The sequence below is a fragment of the Diospyros lotus genome, chromosome 14 (genome assembly GCF_014633365.1).
Source record: "Diospyros lotus cultivar Yz01 chromosome 14, ASM1463336v1, whole genome shotgun sequence".
NCBI lineage: Eukaryota > Viridiplantae > Streptophyta > Magnoliopsida > Ericales > Ebenaceae > Diospyros > Diospyros lotus.
The window spans coordinates 13,153,255-13,175,151 of record NC_068351.1 but is presented as its reverse complement, the minus strand read 5'-3'; the positions used below and the strand labels follow the sequence as shown (position 1 = coordinate 13,175,151).

General features: G+C 39.3%; 1 protein-coding gene across 1 annotated transcript in view; it reads right to left on the bottom strand.

Moving 5' to 3' along the window:
• The window catches only part of LOC127791108 (carbon catabolite repressor protein 4 homolog 1-like), a 41,865-nt gene extending 25,267 nt beyond the window's left edge, over positions 1–16,598 (bottom strand). The window contains exon 1 of the mRNA XM_052320883.1: positions 15,944–16,598. Coding sequence (XP_052176843.1) covers positions 15,944–16,101 — 158 coding nt within the window. The 5' untranslated portion in view covers positions 16,102–16,598. The remainder of the gene's footprint in view (positions 1–15,943) is intronic.
• Positions 16,599–21,897: the final 5,299 nt, after the last annotated feature.

The window sequence follows — 21,897 nt, the reverse complement described above, 5'->3', positions numbered from 1 at the left end:
TAAAAGTTTCAACATAGTCAATTCTCAAATTTTGAAGAAAACCTTTTGCAACTAGGTGACCCTTGTGCTTTAGAACAGTCCCACCAGAGTTGTACTTGATCTAAACATCCATTTATAGCCGATTAGAATCTTGTCTTTAGAAAATGGAACAAACTCCCATGTATTATTTCACTGTAAAGCAGAAAACTCTTCCTCCATAGCCTTAACCCATCATGAGTCTAATAAGGCCTCGTGAACTATGCTAGGTTCTAAGGAACTTACGAAGGCATGAGGAGAGGTGGTCAAAAGATGTTTAGCCTTGGACCTGGTAAGCATGGGATGAACAAAGGGAGCTAGAACAGCTTTGTGTTTAGGTATAAGGGTAGCAAGGTGTTGTAGACTTAGTGTTGGGTATTTGGAGCAATAGAAATCGGATCAAGAGAGGAGTCAGGAGAATTAGCAAAAACTAGTGTTGACACAGAAAGAATAGAAGGCTATGCTACTTGAGAAGCAGAAGAAATGGAAGAACGTAAAGGAAGGGACTGAAACAACAAAGTGGAGGGACTGCTCGGCACTGACTGTTGGTGAAGAGGGAGAAAACAATGTGAGATATGGAAACTCATCAAGATTAAACCGCACATGTCTAGAGACATAAACCCTTCCCAAGGGATGCAAACACATGTAAACAGCTTGTGTATGGCCATATCCAAGAAATATGTACTTAACGGTATGAAAATCAAATTTGTGCTTGTTGTAGGGTCTCAAGTAAGGAAAGCAAACACGTCCAAATGGTTGCAACAATAGGTAATTTGGTTCTTTATGATAGAGAAGTTCAAAGGGGGTACGAAAATTAAGAGAAGAGGATGGTAGCAAATTGATGGTATACACGGCAGTTGGAAAAGCCTCTTCCCAAAACTTTAAAGGCATGTGAACATGAACTAACAATGTAAGGCCCATTCTCAACTATATGCCTATGTTTCCTCCAGCTACACCATTTTGTTGGTGAGTATGAGGGCATGTAAATCGAGGTTGTATCCCATGGCTTTGAACATAAGGCAAGAAGGCTCTAAATTCCCCCCCACCCCCCCATTATTAGTTTGGATAGCCTCAAGCTTGATTTGATATTGGAGTTCAGCAAATTTATGAAATTTGATAAAGGTAGACAAGGCATCAGACTTTAATTTCAAGGGATATCGCCATGTATATCTTGTGTATGCATCAACAAATATAATGTAGTATCTAAACCCTCTAACAGAAATGGTAGGAGAGGAGAGGGACCCCATAAGTCCGAATAAACCAATTCCAATGGTTTTTTTTGCTGTAATTTCATGAGTAACAAATGGAAGTTGATGATGTTTTCGAACTTTACAAGAATCACAAAATGAAAGAGTTCAAGAAGAACAAGGAATTCGAATTTTATTAAGAACCAATTTCAATACATTAAAGGCAGGATGCCCTAACTGAGCATGCCATTGCTGACATGTATTATTTAGTTGAGCTACACTAGCACTAGGAGACAATCCATGACTAAATGGAAGTTGTCTTTTACAATTTCCCAAAGAAAAATCATTACAATTGTTCAAAGAAAATGAATTGCCAGCAAAGGATTTAGGACTATTAGGCTTGACAGGATGATCCAGAGTGCTGGTAGCTTGACCAAAAGCTAGAACCAGCTGATAGAGTCCATCCTTAAGACGTCCTCAAAGTAGCGCCAGCCCTAAATTCTTGTCCTTAATCAAACACACATTTGAATGGAATTCAACAATCACATTATGATCATTAATAAGTTGTGATACACTGATTAAATTTTTCTTCATATGAGGAACACAAAGAACATGAGGCAGAGAAATAATAGATGTAAGGTTTGTTTTGACTGTATAATTGTCCAAGACCAACATTAGAAATAGAGAGTTAATTACCATTACCAACAGAGATTTGTCACCACCGTTGAAAGGAGCATGCAAAGACAAATTGTAGAGATTTGAGGTAATATGGTTTGTTGCTCTAGAATCAACAAACTAGGAGTGATATGGTAAGGAGGCTTGAGATAAGGTTTCGAATGGTTGAGAAAATTGGCCATAGGATGTTTCTTGAGTTGAGCCTATATCAATCATGTAGGACTCATTAGAATCACTGAAGGCAACTAGATATGCTCTAGGATCAGATTGTGAAGCAACAAAAAACACTCTTTGAAAATTCTGATCAGAGACTCTATGAAAGTTTCTGTCAAATCTATGATAACACTTATCAACGAAATGCCATGGTGTCAAGTCTCGAGTCTGAGACTTGGGTAATTCTAGAAGAGCCGAGGATTTAAGAAAGAGAAAGGGAGGGAGAATTTAAATTAGAGAAAAAGAGAAGAGAGGGAAAGATCTGAATGTATTCATTGATAGATCACATCCTCATATACACTGCCTTTTATAGGCTATCCCTCCTAGTTGTTATTGTAACCGATTGCCTACAAGTGGCCTAGGCGGAGCCGCCAATCACATGCTACTTTCTATTATTACAGCTATAGCTATGCATATATAGGTTTATTACACTTATGCCATTAGGCTTGTGACAATCCCTGCCCCTTAAAATCTTCCTTGTCCCCAAGGAAGGTGAGTAATTGAGCAGCTCGTGAGAATTGATTCAACAGCTGGGGTAGGTATTCCCAAGTGGTATTCTCAGGGTGCCAGTTGGACCACTGGACCAACACTTGGATGAGGGGCAAGGGGCCCTGATGGACTACCCGTTTGTCGCGGATAGCTAGTGGTTCCATTGCTCCGTCGGCATCTTCAGCGGCAGGAGGCGGTTCTGAGCTAACAGCAGCATTAGGCTCGATGTACTTTTTTAGGAGAGAGACATGAAATACGAGATGGCATTTCACGTTGGGAGGTAACTGCAGCTTGCAGGCGACTTGACCCACCCGTTCCAAGACACGAAATGGTCCGAAGTACTTAGGACTGAGCTTGGTAGGGGTGGTAGCAGAGAATGAGGGCTGTAGGAAGCGTCAGACCTTTAGAAAGACCTAATCACCTACTTCAAAGTTTTGATCACTTCGTTTGCGGTCCGCAACCTGCTTCATCCTGTTGTTAGCGGTAGCCAACTCTTGTTTGAGTAGTGAGATCATCTCCTGCCTGTCTTGCAAATACTCTATTGCGTTAGTTCGAGCCCTGTTGATACCAGTCATGGCAGGCATCGTAGGTGTCTGGTATCCGAATAGAGCCTCAAAAGGGGTGTTCTTGATAGTGTTGTGGTAAGTTGTATTGTACCACCACTGAGCTAAGGATAGTCACTTACCCCAACTCTTAGGCCGTGCAAAACACATACATCGCAAGTAAGATTCCAAGCACTGGTTGACTCTTTTGGTTTACCCATCTGACTCAGGATGGTATGCTGATGACATATGTAGACTCGCCCCTAGGTTCTTGAACAATTCTTGCCAGAAGTGACTGGTGAATATTTTGTCTTGATCCGAGACAATGGATTTAGGTAGTCCATGCAATTTGGCCACTGTTCAATGAACACTCAGGCAATTCCTTAGGTTGTGAACGGATGTGTGAGGCCAATGAAGTGAGCAAAATTGGTCAGCCTGTCAACCACCACTAGGATCGCATTTCGGCCTTCAGACCTAGTAGGCCCTCGATAAAATCCATGGATATCTCCTCCCATGCTTGATCCGGTATAGCCAGTGGCTGTAACAATCCTGGATGAGCCACTTGTTTATGTTTGCAGCATTGGCATGTCATGCAAGCTACCACAAACTCCATAACTTCTTTTTTGAGGCCTGGCCAAAAGAACTTCTGTTGAACCCGGTAGCAAGTAGCTCTAACCCCTGAGTGCCTGCCTAATGGAGAACTATGTAGTGCTTGTAAGATTTTGGATTTTAGTTCCTTCTCATCCCCCACGACTAATCTGCCCTTGAATCTGATTAGGCCATTAGACATAGAATACCCTTGTTCATTGGCACGCCGGACTACCAACTGAGTTTGGAGGGATTTAATCCATTCGGACTTCTCATAGCTTTCAGTAACTTCCTTGACCCAATCAGGCACCACTACGGTAATGGCCTTACATTCCCCTTCTTCTAATCTTCGTGACAGAGCATCTGCCACAATGTTTTCTTTCCCCTTTTTATACTATATCACATAATTCAGGCCCAGCAATTTTGATATCCCCTTTCTTTGTAGGTGTGCATGCAACTTCTGTTGTAGAAGGTGTCTTAGGTTGTCATGGTCAATCCATATTATGAAGGGGGCCCTTCCAGATAGTGTCTCCATTTGTCAATGGCTATGATCATGGCGAGCAATTCTTTTTCATACACACTCAGCCCTCGGTGCCGAGCAGCCAGTGCTTGGTTGATGTAGGCTAAGGGTCTTCCTTCTTGTGTCAGCACTGCTCCTACCCCAATGTCGCATGCATCGGTCTCCACCATAAAGGCCTTAGAGAAATCCGGTAATGCCAGAACTGGGACTTGGGTCATTGCTTTTTTAAGGGTGTTGAAAGCATCTTCAGCTTAGGAATTCCATCCGAAATTGTCCTTCTTGAGTAACTCAGTCAATGGCTTACTGATCACTCCATAATTCTGTATAAACCTTCTATAATACCCTGTTAACCCAAGAAATCCCCTCAGCTCCCTTATAGATGAAGGCTTAGGCCATTCCAACATTGCTGCAACATTACTGGGGTCTATACTGACTCCTTGGCCGGAAATGATGTGCCCTAGATAATCCACCTCATTCTTTGCAAAGGAACACTTGGAGAGTTTAACAAACAATTGGTTAAATTTCAGGATTTCAAATGTGGTTTTTAGGTGGGATAGGCATTGTTTGAGGTTAGGGTTGTAAACTAAAATGTCATCAAAGAATACTAAGATAAATTTCCGCAAGTATGAGGCAAATAGGTGGTTCATAAGAGCCTGAAAAGTGGCTGGGGCATTGGTGAGTCCAAATGACATCACCTGAAATTCATAGAGGCCTTGGTGTGTTCTGAAGGCTATTTTATGGATGTCGGCGGGGTTCATCTTGATTTGATGATACCCTGCCCTCAAGTCTAATTTAGTAAAGATGGAAGCCCCATTTAATTCATTGAGTAGGTCTTCAATCAAGGGAATGGGGAATTTGTTTTTCACAGTAAGGTCATTTAGCTATCTATAGTCTATGCAAAAGCACCATGTACTGTCCTTTTTGACGAGAAGTATGGGAGATGCGAAAGGGCTTTGACTAGGTTGGATAATGGAAGCTTGGAGCATGCTTCTGACCTGTTTTTCAATTTCAGCCTTCTGATAAGGGGGGTAACAGTAGGCTCGGGCATTTAATGGCTCGGAGTTGGGTTTCAAAGGTATAGTATGATTGAACAAGCGGTTTGGGGGCAGGGTGTGTGGTTCCCCAAATAATTCCTTGAATTCCATAAGCAATGGGCATAATACAGTAGGAAATGTTACCTTTACAAAGAGGTCGGTGACTAGAGGGCCCTCCTGATCATCCTACTCCATGGCTTGAATGGAGAACAGCTGGGATATCTGCCCTTTCCCTTTCATTAACAGCTTCTGTAACCTTTTTCCTGTGATCACCTTGCATTCCCCTATCTCGAGGCACCCTTTTAGAGTCAGCTTCCTTCCCTTAAAATCCAGTGTGACTTCCAATTTGTTGAAGTTGAAAGTCAGAGGTTTGACTGTCCTCATCCAATCCACCCCAAGGACGATGTTACACCTCCTAGCTCCAAAATTCTCAGATCCGTAGAGAACTCTTCCCTTTGCATCAGCCATTTAAACCCCATACTCTTGTAATTGCTGAACATTTTACTGTCATTGGCTACAATTACGGATAAAGGGGCAATATTCACGAGAGTGCAACCTAATTCAGTGGCAGTTGTTTCATTGAGAAAGCTGTGGGTGTTGCCACTGTCAATCAGTACCATTATCCTTCTCTTGCCCACTCTTCCTTCAACCTTAATGATTTGCCCTACGTGTTCCCCTTTAAGTGCATGAAATGAAATTTCCCCTCCTTCATCGGCAAGATCACATTGGGGGGTCTCCTCATCTGCTTCCTCAAGATCTTCTTGCTCTTTCTCTAGTATTTTCTCCTCACCTCCTCTACTCCATAGTGGGGTTTCTAATAGCCAAGGCTTGCTGACTTTCTCTCGGTGGACCTGTACTCCCTGTCGCTCATATCTCCCTAACGTGTCCACTATGAGGTAAACTGATTAGTGGACCCGTACGAGAGAAGGCCCTATTCCTTTTGTAGATTGATTCTAACGTCAATTCTTGTAATCTAGCTTTTTCTGCTGCCTGCCTTACTGTAGTTGGCATTATCATTTTCACCATTGATCCAACTCATCCTTGAGCCCACTAATAAAGCTGGACACAAAATATTGCTCCGTAAGAGTCGGCTGAGCATTCCACATTAAGGCTCCTAGCTCTTCGAATTTTTCCAAATACTCTATTACAGCCCCCTCCAACCGAAATTTATTGAATTCTTCTATCACATCTGCCATATTCTTTTCTCCAAATCACCTACACAATTCTTCGACAAATTCGATCCATCTCACCCCAAGTCCTCTGTACCTGAACCATCCTTGAAACCAGGAATCAGCCATATCATTAAGATAGGCTGTGGCCAGTGTAATTCGTTGTGGCTTAGCCACATTATAGTATTGGAAGAAACGTTAACACTGGTGGATCCACCACCTTGGCCTTGTTCCATCAAACAATGGTATCTCCAGCCTTGGCATTGGCGTGTGAGTACCAGATTGTAAATGAAAATCTCTTACCTAAGGATCCGTCTCGATTCCTTGCAGTCCTTCCGACTCCGCTTCTCCTGGAGGTCTCAGAAGTATTCCAAATCCATTCGAGTTCGGTCCAGCTCCAGATCGCGGGGGAAATTCCGATGGCAAATAGAATTGTGGTAAGGACAACAGCATATTAAACATGCTATTGATCCTTTGACCAAACTGATCCATCGTATCTCTATGCCTCTCTAGCTCGCGTTGCATATCCTCGCGAGAAGTCGTCAATTCCTCTCGCATTCCTTCTCGCATTGCAGCCACATCTTCCCTACTTTGGGTGATAGCTTCGTGTGTCTGCGACATTCCGAACTCCGGAGATTCCATTCTCGTTTCCAATTGTTTGAGTCTCGATCCTTCCGCCATCTTCTGCTTCGTAATTCCTTCCACAAACACTATCGCGGCCGCTAACTCTTATACCAATTGTCAAGTCTCGAGTCTGAGACTTGGGCAATTTTGGAAGAGCCGAGGATTTAAGAAAGAGAAAGGGAGGGAGAATTTGAATTAGAGAGAAAGAGAAGAGGGAAAGAAATTAGAGAAGGAAAGATCCGAATGTATTCATTGATAGATCCCATCCTCATATACACTGCCTTTTATAGACTATCCCTCCTGGTTGTTATTATAATCGATTGCCTACAAGTGGCCTAGGCAAAACCGCCAATCACATGCTACTTTCTATTATTACAGCTATAGCTATGCATCTATAAGTTTATTACACTTATGCCATTAGGCTTGTGACACCTGGTTTTCCATATAATAGACAATAGATCCGTCTACCGGATGTTCTACCACGACTTCTTCCCCCTCCATCCATATATCCACCTCCTCTTCGTACAAAACCTCCTCTATTATTACCGTGTTGTGGTGTAATCGAAGTAATGTTAACATTCACAGGAGTATTCATAATAGATTCAAAACGCACATATGATTGTAACAAATTCTTTGAGTTTAATCTTTGTTCATGCATCAACAGTAAGTATTGCACCTCCTCTAAGTCAATTTCATCCATTTGATAGGTAATTAGACTAACTACAGTCTCATATTCATGATCCAATCTGTTTGATATGGCAAGCAGCAGATCCTTATCACTCAAAGATTCACCAATAGCAGCAAGTACATGACTGATAGTCTTAATTTTCAAAATGTAATCATTAATAGACAAAGAGTCCTTTTAGACTGACCTTAGTTGTTGCTTTAATTTAAATGACAAGGAAAGACCATACCTCGACAAATGATTCACAAAGAATCACCTGTACTAGCACCTCCTTGTCGATTGTAGAGAACAACCAGCCAAGCAGCAACTGATCAGATTGCAACTAATTTAGGTATTCTGAATTTACCACCGGAGCTTCATCATCACCAATTGAATCCAACACATATTTAGGTGGAGGCAGAGACTTGTTAAGAAATGGCAACATATCAAAAGCTCTTATCGGAGCTAGGATCTATGCCTTCCAGAAAATATCATTGTTCAAATCTAACTTAATTGGTATGAAACTGAACGAATTTGCCGCAGCTGCAAAATCAAACTGTGAGGCGAATGACAATGTGGAAGAGGAATGAGGTGGAAGAGAGGAGGAAGTGTTAGAATTGGGAGCACTAGCAGCCTTGTAATCCTCGCAAGAAACTAATCAAACACCCCTCAACACACTCTCAACTCACCCAGCCAACATACAACCAACACAACAGTCAATAAAGAATAGAAATAAAAGCATAAACAGAACAAGAATGACAATCAAACCACATGAGGAGACACCTACTCCCACCATCTCGTAGGATGAATTTCTTGCTTCAGTGACTCCTTGTGGCCTCAGGAAGATGCCTGCTCCCGCCATTCCTTGCTCGAAACCCATTCTGGGAGGGAATTCCGATGGCAATCGGAATTGAGGCAATGACGACAGCATGTTGAACATGCTGTTGATTCTCTGTCCAAATTGCTCCATGTTCTCCCGGTTCCTTGCTAATTCTCGTTGTACTCCTCCTCGAGAAGCTACCATATCTCCACGCAGCTCTTCTCAGATTGCCCTTATTTCTTCTCTACTCTGGGTCATGGCCTCCTGCGTCTGATTCATTCTGAATTCCATCACTTCCATCCTATTCTCCAGCTGCTTCATCCTAGTGCCTTCCGTCATTCGGAATTCCTTCTGGCCCGATACAATTCACCGATCACACACCTTCCTACACCGAAATCTCGGCCAAGGACGATCGGCTCTGATACCAAAATGTCAAGTCTCGCAGGCAAGACTTGAGAGAACATAATTTAGAAGGATCGAGAGAGAGATAGAGACAGAATTGAGAGGGAAAATGAGAGAATTGAGAGGGAAGAGAGAAAGAGTTTAAGAGGGAAAAATCTTCTCATTCAACATAGAAGTCCCATCCTCAAGTAATCGGCCTTTTCTAGGCCCTTTCGTGGTTCATATTGTAACCGTGGGACGAAGTTTCTAGCTCCCGCTACAAGTGGCCCATGTGGGTTGCGATTATTACAATAGAATTTGCAAAAAAAATTACAAAACTACCACTAGGACATAATAGTTTGTTATCGAACCACCTTTCAAAGATGTTTCTAATGACTCTAGTTGCCTTTTGGTGGTGGAGGAAGGTGATATACTCTATGTAATGTCATGTCCCTAATAGTAGTATAAGGCAATATTGTAATAAGGATATAGTAATTGTTAGGCTTATAGTTATATTGCACATGGGCGGATGATGGCTGGAGGCTATAAATAAGCCATTGCTGTAAGAGAGTGGGCATGCTTGATTTGAATGAATTCTTAATTCTCATTTCTCTCTAAGACTCTCTCCAATCTCCCTCAAGTTCTCCCCCTTTCTCTCAATATCTCATCCTCTTCCTACTGATTTTCCCCCTCCTATAATTCTGATTTCTTCTCCCAATTCCTATCACAACCCTAACTAACCCTAAGGTTGTGACAATTGGTATCAGAGCACCAATCCTTGGCTGTGATTTGATTCGATTTGAAGAGAGCCGTCCATTCAAGTTGTGAATTCTAGCAGTATGTGTTCAAGTTTTTGCCGGTTAAATCAACTTCAGTGATTCCGTTGGAGGAATTCTAGGCTGAGGATCTAGATTAAGGTCCAGATTGTGAAGGCGTGTGAAAACGACCTGGCCAAGCCGTTCCGACGGTGCTTCCGACAACTCCTGGAGCAATTTCAGCTGATTAGAATTAGCAGACGAGCAGGCCAGGCAACTCTAATTGGAAGTCCGACACTCTCGGTGAAATTGGTTGAGCAGCAAATTCCGGTGAGCCGGTGAATTCAAGCATTCCAACAAATTCGATTGATCTCAGCTATTGAAATCAAAGACTGGTCCTAATAGAAAGGTAGAAGCAACTCTCAGCTCGGAATTGCAGTGGTTTTGACGGAGATTCCAAACATTCTTCAGTCGATTAAGGAAGGCGAAGCAAGTTCAGGAGATTTTGTAACCCTAGGTGATCGTAGTAGGCTATGAGAAGGCGAAATTCAGCAAGCGATGGTTGTGCTAGAGTCAATTAACGTGTTACAATGGCGCCAATTGAGTAACAGAGCCGATTGAAGAAGGTGCGGGGCTTAATCGATCAAGGAAGCAAGCAACCCAGGCGATTTTGGTAGGAGAATGCCAATCGATTAATTGGTTGTACTTTCAGTTCGGAATTTGAAGGTGATTGGGCCAGGCAATTCCAACTTTCGGTGAATTTTCAGCATTCGGGATCGAGAAGCAACCAATGAAGTAGATCTTGAACGGTAGTTGATCCACAGCGATCGGGTGCAGTGATTTCTAGCAATCTGTTTGGATTGGGAAATCGTTGAGATTGCAACTGTTGTTAGTCTTGATCGACTGTCAATTGCAGATCAAAGAAGATAGTAATGGCAACTTAGAGGAGGCTGATCAAGTCGCAGTAGGAGTTTCAGGAAGCAGCTATAGGATTGATCGAACAACTGAGTCGATCAATTGCAGGTGGAGCGAACTAAATTCGCCTGAATTCAATTTCCCTAATTCCAGCAGAGGTGGTTTCTCAGCTATCGATCCTTGAGGTGATCGATTATCCACCCGCGATTTGAATTCTAATGGCAAATGACATAGGAAGGAAGCAAAGGGAATCTCAATGGCAGCAAGTGTCGGCAACAATGACGAAGAGGCCGAAACATATTGGACCTATAGAATCGATGGTGGATAAGAAGCTAGACACTATTGCCGATATGTTGCGTGAGGAGTTCAGTCACACCCGTGAAATTTGGGATGACTTCAGAAGATGGATGATGGACCAATACATGATAGAGGTGGTTTGGCACTTCGGTGATAGGAAAATGAAGCAGAGGGTAAAAAGTACTAAAAAATCACATTCAATGTTTTGGAAGAAATTGTGGAGGAGATCTACCTCACGTTGGCAAAACTTTTCTACACCTAAAGAGGTAAATTTTCTATGTTTTACATTCATATGGCATGTACAATGAGTTGTTTTGATGCATAATAAGTTTGTTGTTTTAATGCATTAATTATTAGAAATCATGTTATGTTTTCAGGCATGTTTGATCTAGCTATGGATGGGTATGGGTTGATATTGGCTATGCAATGTAAGGATTGGGGCCAATAGAGTTACTTCTCAAGCCTAGTTTAGTTAGACCTTAATATGCAAGAGAATATGCTTGGTCCATGATGTGCTAAATGATGTTAAGTGTAGGAATTTTTGTACAATGAGTGTGTAATCCTTGAATTTAATACTTGTGTGTGCAGGAAGAATTTATTAGGATTGCAAAGCTCACTCCTAACATATTCAAGTTGAAGATTTGCCAAAGGTGAAAAGAAAAGTTAATTCTATGTTTGGAATTGAAGATGCATCATAATAAATAGCAAGGTGACAAGGGCATTTAGCACTTTGTTCCTTGTTACTGGTGGTGATGCAGCGTGTAGCGCGTGTGAAAAAAACACACTAAAATAAACCCTTGAAAGAACAAATTTCAATGGCCAAAACTTGACTTTCAAGAAGATGCAAAAACAATATTGTTTTGCTAAGAAAACCCAAATAGGTTGCTGAAATTTGTATTAAGAAAACTTGATTACAACCCCTAACTTCTAGGTATATTTATAGTGTTTAGCTAATCCAAATCCATCTAATATTTGTAACTAAAATTCAACTAGAATCCTAATAGAAATAAATCCTAAGTAAAAGTCAACTAGAATACTAATAGAAATAAATCCTAAATAAAATTCAACTAAAATCTTAATAAAAATAAAACCCTAATCAAACATGAAGTAAAATCCTAAATCAAGTAGAAACATAAAGTAGAATCCTAAATTAAGTAGAATCCTAAAACGTATGAAGTATTAAAATACTGTTATGACACTACTATTCTGACAATACTGTTCCGGCGTGGTCGGGTCGGCCTTGGGCCAGGTCTTGATCGATGACCGTGGCCTTTGTTATTTTCTTTCCTAGACCTTTTAAGTTCAAATTTGTAATGAGCAACATTTTGAAGTGTTTAGTTTATTTTTATGTTTTGCGTTAGGTATGAATTTGAGATAAAGATTTGGGAACTAAGTGTCATGAATCCCTTTAAGGTTATATGGATTTTCATGAAGTATTTAGAGGAAAGATTGAATATATCTTGTTGATACTGCAATTTATTTCATTATGTTGAGATTTTAGTCTTAAACAGGCTTTAAATATAACACGAATAAGCAATTATGACTATTAGTCTTACCATTTAACAAATGATTTTACTTCCTGATCATATAATTTCACTTTTACTTTATTGAATTAATAAATGCACCATAACTAAGCATTTATAACAAGTAACAATGGCTTTACCACTTTGTTTTTTACTATTTTAAGTCCATAATTTGATTGGTTGAAATGGAATCTAAAGTCCATAATTAATAAACGCAAGTTATTGTTTAGAGAATGAACAAATCCCATCGAGTGAAATATTAATGGCTTCAATGAGCCAAAAAAAAAAAAGATTAATCACTTCATATTTAGAGAAAAAAGAACTAAGAAATCCCATTAAATGAAAGATTAATGGCTTCAACAAGGGGGAAAAAAAGAAGAAGAAGAACAATGGCTTCATGTTCTGAGAAAAAAGAACTTGCAACTCTCAAATAGGTTTGAGTGTCACATCAGGTGTTACAATAAGCTGACTATCCAAACACCAGGCAATAAGTTTTGCACACTGGCCAGCATCAAGCAATGCCTCAACTGACTGACCAAATCTCAGGCGAAGGTCTTTACATTAATTATGACATTAAACAGGCAACCCATCATGTCTTTGTGCCTGAAGAAGCATAAATCAATTCGCCTAAGTACAAAATCAAGTCAAAACCATCAACTGCCTAAGCTTTGTTAATCGATGAATTTAGATTCTAAAGTTTATAAGTCAAGTCAACTGATGATTCCTCAAGCGATGACTTTGGATTCTAAAATTTTAACAGAGGACGTCAACTGATGGTTCCTCGACTGAAAAGGTGATCAATCACTGAACTAGCATGTGAAATTCAAGTTTTTGGACGTCGTGCCACCTAACCACCTGAAAAGCATTAATTGCGACCCTCATTTGAAATTCAAGTTTTTTTGACGTCGTGCCACCTACCACCTGAAAAGCATTAAATGCAACCCTATTTGAACGTTAGAAGGTAAAAATGGTCCAAACCTCTATAAATAGGCAATCATTGAAGAAGAGGGGAGGTCCCCACCCCCCCCCCCCCCCCCCCGAGTTCAAAAGTTAGTGCATTTATTGTCTTTATCATTCAAATCTGCTCAAAAGAAGTAAATATCATTTCAACCTCCTCAAAAAGATATCAAGACCAATGTCTTGCAACTTCAACTCAAAGATTTGTCAAGGGGCTCTACTACTTCAAGAGAACTATCTTCGAAAGTGCATTTTAAAGTAGAATCTTTCTTATGGTTGGGTTCTTTGTCACCCAATGAAAATCAAGGTTGGGTTTTTGGTGTGCCTATGAAAATCAAGTGTAAGAATTTGTGGGAGTGAACCCTTAGAAACTCCATTGTGATGGTGAAATCTCGGTGCATGTTTTTGCTTTTCTTCTTTCTTTTCTTTTCTTTTTTTTTTTTTTTTTGAGTGGAGGTAGGTACCTTAAGTTCTCAAACCACCATAAATCTTGTACCTTTAGTGGTGTTTTCTGCTTATCTCTTACTACTTGGAATCATTGAAAGCATACATTACTCGAGCGCAATATTTATCATTCAAAACATACATAGCATTTCTTTAAATACACCAAAGTGATTTTTGGACAAAAAGTACTCAAGGGTTCTGAAAAGAAAAGATTTTAAGACTCAATTCGACTTCCTCCCCCTTCTTGAGTCACTAGCATTACACAAGGGGCCAACACATAACACACACTAACAGTACATACTTGATTTTGCAACCTGTAGTGATCCGAATTATGGAAGGAAGTGCAATATTCTGTGACCAAAATTGCTATATGTTAAAATGCATTTGTACTATATTAGGGTTTGCAATGTAATAAAGCTGTCAAGGTTTATTTTCTGTATTAATTCATCTAGGAGGGAATGTTTCTAGAAGGCTGACCGGGTTTGTTTTAACTGCCATTTAGGGGCAGTAAATCAGGAGATTTCTCCCGCCTCTATAGCTTATAAATAGGGGCCAAGCAGTAGGCTTTTAGTAGTGCTTTCAGTTGTGTTTTCATGCTATCTTGTGCGAGTATGTGCTGTGTGTGAAAGAGGGTCTATCTTTCGGTTACAACTCTGTATAGCTTTCAGGTTTATGGGCTGTGAGAGAGTTGGGTTTTTTAGGGTACATGTAATCGTGTATCATCATTCAAAGATAGTGGAGAAAGCTAAGAGCAAAACCAATCTGGATGTAGATCTCATTTGAGACTGAACCAAGATAAATTCTCTTGTGTCTTTTTCTGTTCTTGTATATATTCTTGTATGTTTTCTATTTTACTTTTGTGTTTCGGAAGTGAGAGATTGTTTGGGAGTGTTTTGAGTGTTGAGCAATCATACTGAGAGGTGAGATCTAGGCTAACACTATAAATTATGGAGGAGGTGCAATTCCATTACATATCCAACTGATCCAGAAATCAGTATGAGTGGGCATACGCTAATTTACTCCACAATGATCAATTAGTATTACTCATCTAGGGAATGAGTAATACTAAATTAGAGGTATTCAATTCTAAACACTTTTGGCAAATTTGTCGTTACGATGTTAGTCTCTAACAAAGTACAGACAGTAACTTTATTGACATCTCCATAATATACTTTATAAGGCGGCTCATACAACAATTAAACTTCTAATTCAGTTTCCTACATTCTAGACAGATAATAATACAAACCACCCCTTGGTACAACATATATGACAGGAAATGGAAGAAATATAAAATCTGAGCAAATAAGAAGATACAATATATCTAATGACGGGGGATCTTTTCCAATCCAAGATTTAGGAAAAGCTTGATTAACCACATATTCCAAATATTTAAAGCAAGTAAGTAGATGAGTTAATAAAAATAAAGCACAACAAAAAAGGTGTCACCTACAAGTAATTCAAACCTGCCCTGTGCCCGCTATATCTTATAGAAAATTGCATGTGAATGAAGTTAATAAAGTGCACATGCATTTTGGTATAGCAGTGCAGTTAAAAATAAAGCAAAACAAAAAGGTGTCACCTAATGTTATTGTCTATTGAAAATACAGAAAATTGTCCAACTTGATATTAAATGTTGACAATTTGGATTCAAATGAAGAGGCTTTTGTGACTGCAGCATATTCATAAAAATGGTAACATCAGCGAACAATCCACATTAGGATCTTATGGCTGCAGTTACAAAAATGGTTGCAGCACAACAAAAGCCCAACATTAAAGATTTAATGATTTTGATAACATTTCCCAATTATGTGCACATAAAAACCTCTCTTAATAACTTTTTCCTACTCTTAGAAGCTTGATTAACAGAAACGTTTCCAAGTGGTATCGGATACAGTCCACTTGGCAGTACCTAAGCTTTAGCTGTGCATGGAACTGCTGGCATTACATTCTTTTGTAAACAGAAAATTCATCCAATTGAGAACATTCACAGTAACAAAATACTCAAATATTAATTCCAAGAAATCCAAGAAAACCAAGATCAAGAGCGAAGCAACAAATAAATCAATTTGAAGAAATCAAAGCAGGCGCAAATCAAGAACAAGAGTTCTGGGCCTAGTGCTCAAGTACTCACCACTTGTATCTCAAAAAGTGCCCATCAAAAGGAGCCGATTCGGGGATATCCTCGGTAGTGACCGACTTGTCAGGCCGCCGCAAGAGCACGTACGGCGTGAGCTCGCAGCCTACAATGGGAATATCGGACGGAAGGTGCACTCGCAGCACGCTCAGCATGCTTCCCACTCTCTCACTACTTCCAACTTCACACAAGCACAAAAACAACTGACCTCAAACCCTATAAATGCTCCGACTCGTACAAGAAACGCTTGGCGGAGACCTGGCCAATCCGCCATTACCATGCCTTGACACACGCCAGCCTTGGTGCCACTCTCACAAGAACCCTAAATAAATTCGAATCTTCCACAGAATGCCCAGAAATACAGACGCGATAAATCTCGAAAAATATAGACAAAGCGACAGAAAAATCACAAAAGGTCCCAACAGGAAAGGAAACGAACGGGTTCAAACGCCAGAGACGGCAACTATGAGCGTCGATCGATTAGAAAGATCGGAAATTCGACGGAAACAAAGGAAAAATTAAAAGATGGAAGAGATTAATCTGTTGAGAGAGAGACAGAGAGAGATGTGCATAGAAAGGATCAATTGGTGTTAGGGTTTTACACAGGAGGAGTAGTGGAGTCGCTCGCTCCTAATAGGTTCCCAAATTATAGAGAGAGCAAAGAGAGACGTGGAATTAATTATATTTTATTTATATTTATATATATATATATAATAAATGGTGTGTCTAATTATGGATGCACATTCGTTAATTACACGTAATTTTTGCCATTTCCATCTTTGTAGGTGCTTTCCTTCTTTCCAAATTTCAATCATATATCCACTTCTTCCTTAAAAAGAAATTATAGAATCTGGACGAGTTTAATTAATAATTCATACACATATATAATTTATATGATAGAATTTTGTATAAATTCATTTATGAATAAGATAATAAATTGTGAAGATTATCATATTCAAATCACAATAATTATGAATTCACACTCTTAATAAATAATGAATTTCCTTATAGTTATACCTCCTCTACATATATAAAAGGCCATAACTTGAGATTAAATAAATAGCTTGAGACAGTTTCTTTTAAATACTAAAGATAGGAGTTGTATTATACACTTACAAGTAATAAGAAGAGTTGTTTTTGGAAATCTCATTCATTGTCATTGTCGTTGTCGACTTTGATTATCTGTCTTCCTTTTGTTCCTTCGTCGTTGTTTCTTCATCTTTTCTCTCTAAAATACCAAGAGTGAGCAATTTTGAAACCCAAACCCTTCCCCTTCGTCCCTTTTGTCGTTGGCCATTGACTAATGAACATCTTCCCCTTTTGCTCGTCGCATTATAGTCTTCCTTCAAGTCCTTTTCGCCATCGTTGCCATCCTTATGTCACTTGTTGGATGAGTAGTCTCGCTCAATTAAAGTGCTCGGCTCTTTTAGATAAGTACGGTTTTTTTTAGTAGTTAACTAATTTTTGGCGTCATGTTAACACTGTGTAAGTGTAATATATTGACAAACACTTGTTTAAATTATTTAGAGACGTGGTATATATTAGATATCTTGTAACACAATTTTGAACAATGTTATGTGATGGACTTTGAACAATTCCAAGTTTCTATTTTTCTTTTCGATACAAGCATTTAAGCTTTCAAATTACCTGATTCTCTCTTGCCAATCATGACATCCCCAAAAAAATGGTTCACGAGTCAATCAGTGAGACTATGGCAAGTTCCTTAACTGCCTCCATACTAGTTAGTCTAGTGTTTCCCTAGCCTTGATTTTTTTAGCAATTGAAGGTTATACTAGTTAGTCTGTTTTTTTTCCTGGCTTTTGATTTTGTTAGTGTTATATGTATTTTATCCTCGCATGAAGCAGGCTGGACTCGACCCTGCAGCCGGGCCAATCACCCGAAGCCCAACAGGCCCATGGTCGAGATCGTCAGTTCCAGGTCGTACGTCGCCTAACTTCGAGCTCAGATCGCGGGACCAAGTAGGCTTTAAACGAGCTCCCAGCGATGCTCTCAGTTCGCAGATCGAGACCAATCATCTCGCAGACCGCAGGACCAATCGGCTTGTAGACCGGCCATTTAGCTCGCATGAGCTAGAAGATCACGGAATAATGATGGGCTAGATATCATTTTGGTTGGACCGTCCGGGCCCAATCTGGCCTCTTTTCCGACCCATCTCTTGGCCCATGAGGGCCATGACGATCTCACTCTGGCCCTATACCAGCCTGCAACAACATTATTGCAGCCTCTACTGGGTATTCATGCGCCCGCATCAGATCCTATCCACATTAATGAGGGATCAATCAACACTATGCTTCCACCTGGGAAACCTCACCGACGCTGGTATACAGTCTCATCACCTGCAAAAGCACAAGACATGTGGAGATGACATCTCATCCTTTTATATTTAGCTGGCTCTCTTCAGAGCCAAGGTACGCCATCACTCTTTGACTGGTTAATATTCAGCTTACTCTCTTACTTACTGGGGGGTCGGAGTGTTAGCAGGGGGCGACCGCCGGAGCTCTGACCGAACCATCCACATTCTTCTGGTGCGTCCTCTCTTTCCTTTTTTGCATTCATTTCTCAGAACGAGCAAAACGAATCACGGTCAACCAAATTCAAATGTCGATAGTTTGCAATTAAGGGTTTAGCTCTGATGATAGGAATGGAGGAAACTTGCAACAATCTTGGTCCTTGGAGAATGTAGAGATTATTTATAATCATGCTATTTTCTGAAAATGTGTTGATATTATACAGGAGTTAAGGTAGTATACTACTCTCAAAGTGGAGGTGGGAAATGCAACTGGCGAATCATTGGATAAGACGAAAGTAAGGATATCTTAAGTTCTAGTTAACGTAACATTGAGCTAGTAGTTAACACTTATAATCAATACTGAAATCTTATTAAATGTTAAGGATTTAGGAATTTAGTAGACTTAAACTAACCGTTAGGGCTCTTAAGGCATTGAATTTCTTTTAGACATTTTTCAAGTTCCTTCAAAGTGAATTGAGGTTTCTTTCTTGATGTTGGTAGCAGGTAGCTCGGGAATAAGCTTGGGCTAAGGTTTTTGCACTTGAACTTGAAATCAATGTTGCAATGTGTGATCTTGACTTTGAGAGACGTAGACTAAAAGGTGTCATGGGAAGAATTATGTTTCGATGAGCATTAACATCATATAGTTATGATCGGTTCTTTTGATAAAGTGGGTGCGAATTTTCTTCTCCTTTCAAAACCTTCTTTAACGGTTTTCGATTTTCAATTTTTTGTTTTGTCAATTGGTTAGTTCAGTTTCTTTGATTTATCGAAATGTTCAATTTTTTGTGTTAATTTAGTTTTCAATTTTCAATTTAAACAGTTTATTATTGATTTTTTTAATTATTGATTAGTTCAGTTATTTGGATTAATCCATTAATTCAATTTATGAACACTTCAAATTCCAAATCTTCTATTTACTTATGGAGTGTTTGTTAATCAAGATGAGAGGGAGAAAATGTTAGATATGGAAAGCATTACGGATGTTTGGTTTTTCCAACGTGTTTGTTAAATTTATCTGACCATTTCCGAAAAAATTTCACGTGACCTCTTATTTTCCCCTTTCAAGATAAATTTATCCAATATCCAACCTCCCCCTCAGATAAATTTATCTAACTCTTTTAAGATAAGGATCAATTATTTATATGCCCTTGTAGGATAATTAATATCATTTAATGTATTTTAAAGATTTAAATTTATTAAAAAAACTTATTTATTTAAGTCTTATAATTAATATTATTTAATACATTTTTAAATTGTTATATATTTTGACAATTTTTAAAATTTAAATGACATTATTCATTTTATTGATTTTTAAAATTTAAATTTCTCTCTCTCTATATATATATTATTAACTAATAAAATTCATTTCACCAATTTTAAATTATTTTATTTAATTTTACATTTTATTATCTATTATGAAAATATATTTTGGCCATTTTTAATTATCTATGTGGAATTATTGTAATTCTAATAATAATTATTTCTACTTTTCAACTCCTTTTAAATTTATTTTTGAACATGAATTTAGAAAATAAAATATTATTTTTATTTTTTATTTTTATTTTTAATTTTTTGACAATTCATATTAATCATAAAATAGTATTTTAATCATAAATTTAATAATAGGGATATTTTGGTAAAAAAAAACTTTTATCTTGGTACTTATCATATGCATTAACAAACACATAAAAAGAAAAAATATAATTATCAATGGATTTCAAAAAAATTAACAAACACTCTAATATAAATATTGGAATGCTTTTTAGCCTTATTTTTATCATTTCATATTTTGATTCGAAATGCATTTCAAACTTATCTTGATAACTCTTATCTTACTTATTTTAACAAACGCCCCTTAACAATAAAATAGAAAGAGTAGAAAATCAACATTTTCTTCACCCTTTTATACACTCCAACTTAACAATGGAGTCTTATCATTGTTAGCTCTTATCTCATGAGGCAATAATGGCCCCACTAATACTATTGATGTTCATCGTATTATAATTATTATTGATGATTTCTAGCCTTATCAATTTGTTTATATAAATTTCAATATAAAATTATGCTTAATTAGGGCGTGAAAACATGGGCTATATATGGATCTTATGGCCATAAAAGGATAATTTCGTCTTAACCGAGACAATTGAAGAGCTAATGATTTTTGAATAAATTAAAATTTATACTTAGTGGGCAATAAAATAGTAATTGAATTCATTTAATTTTTTTAAAGTGAATTAAACCTCAATATGTTCATTATAGTGTACATTTATACAATTATTAGTAAGTCATATTTGGCTTACACCTTACGTTTCTAGTTAAAACACCATGTGTCAATTACATAGCATATTTGTCTTTATCGATGAAGTTCAATTATGTTATATGTATTTCCCGCATCACCCCGCATGGGCCAGACTCGGTCCAATAGACCGGCCCAATCACCCAAGGCCAAGAAGGCCCGGACGACCTCGTCAAGGAAGGTCCAGCCTCCATCAAAGATCCGGAACTCGTAAAGCGAGCGTATGGCGAGCTCCCGGTAATCCCCCAACGAGCTCGGAGCAATCGACTAACGAGCTCCTGAAATATCCTCCAGATCGCTGGACCATCCAGGTCGCTCGCCTAAAACCTCCAGCTCGCATGAGCGGCAAAGCTGCTGAGAAGTCAGAGGTAGGGTCCGATCACTTTATCTGTAACAGCCCATGCCCCTCGTAATGAGGATCCCACTCCCGGTCTTGCGAAGGCGGTAAGAACTATTTGTCCCCCATTATACAAACACTGTATTTTTATATATTATCTAGATTATAAAAGTCCCTCAAGAAAAATGGAAATAAAGGGGGCCATGAGGAGCAAGGAGGAATGACAGAAAAGAATAATCAGATACCGCCACTCTGGGAGAATAATCAGATGGCGGCCGTGGACTAGGCATCGTTCTGGCCGAACCACGTAAAAGATTCTGGTGTACACGCTTGGAACTTTGGGGGGGGTTTTCTTCCTTCCTTCTCGGTATTTTTTTTGAATTGACTCACCGCGGCCCAAAACGAATCACGGTCGGCCGAAATCAAACGTCGACATTTTGGCGCTAGAGGAAGGGGCCGCTCTGATCAATAGCCATGGCTAGAGGAAGGAATACTAGAAGTTCCGAGGCGGCGGTCGACCCGCCTGAAAATCACCACGACCGACCACGAGACTTACCACCAAATGGAGGACCCATTGCCCCGACAGCCGATACTCCTTTGCCGCCGCCCGCCGGAGACGCTCCCGGCATACCACCACGGATCCCTGTCCAGCCTACTGTCCAAATCACCGGGACAGGGACGATCCGGGACTGGCAACAGCGCCAGGAAGCATTGGAGAATACGGTAATGCAACTCGCTGACGCGGTCAGAATTCTGGCCCAAGCTCAAGCACGGGCTGTCCACGA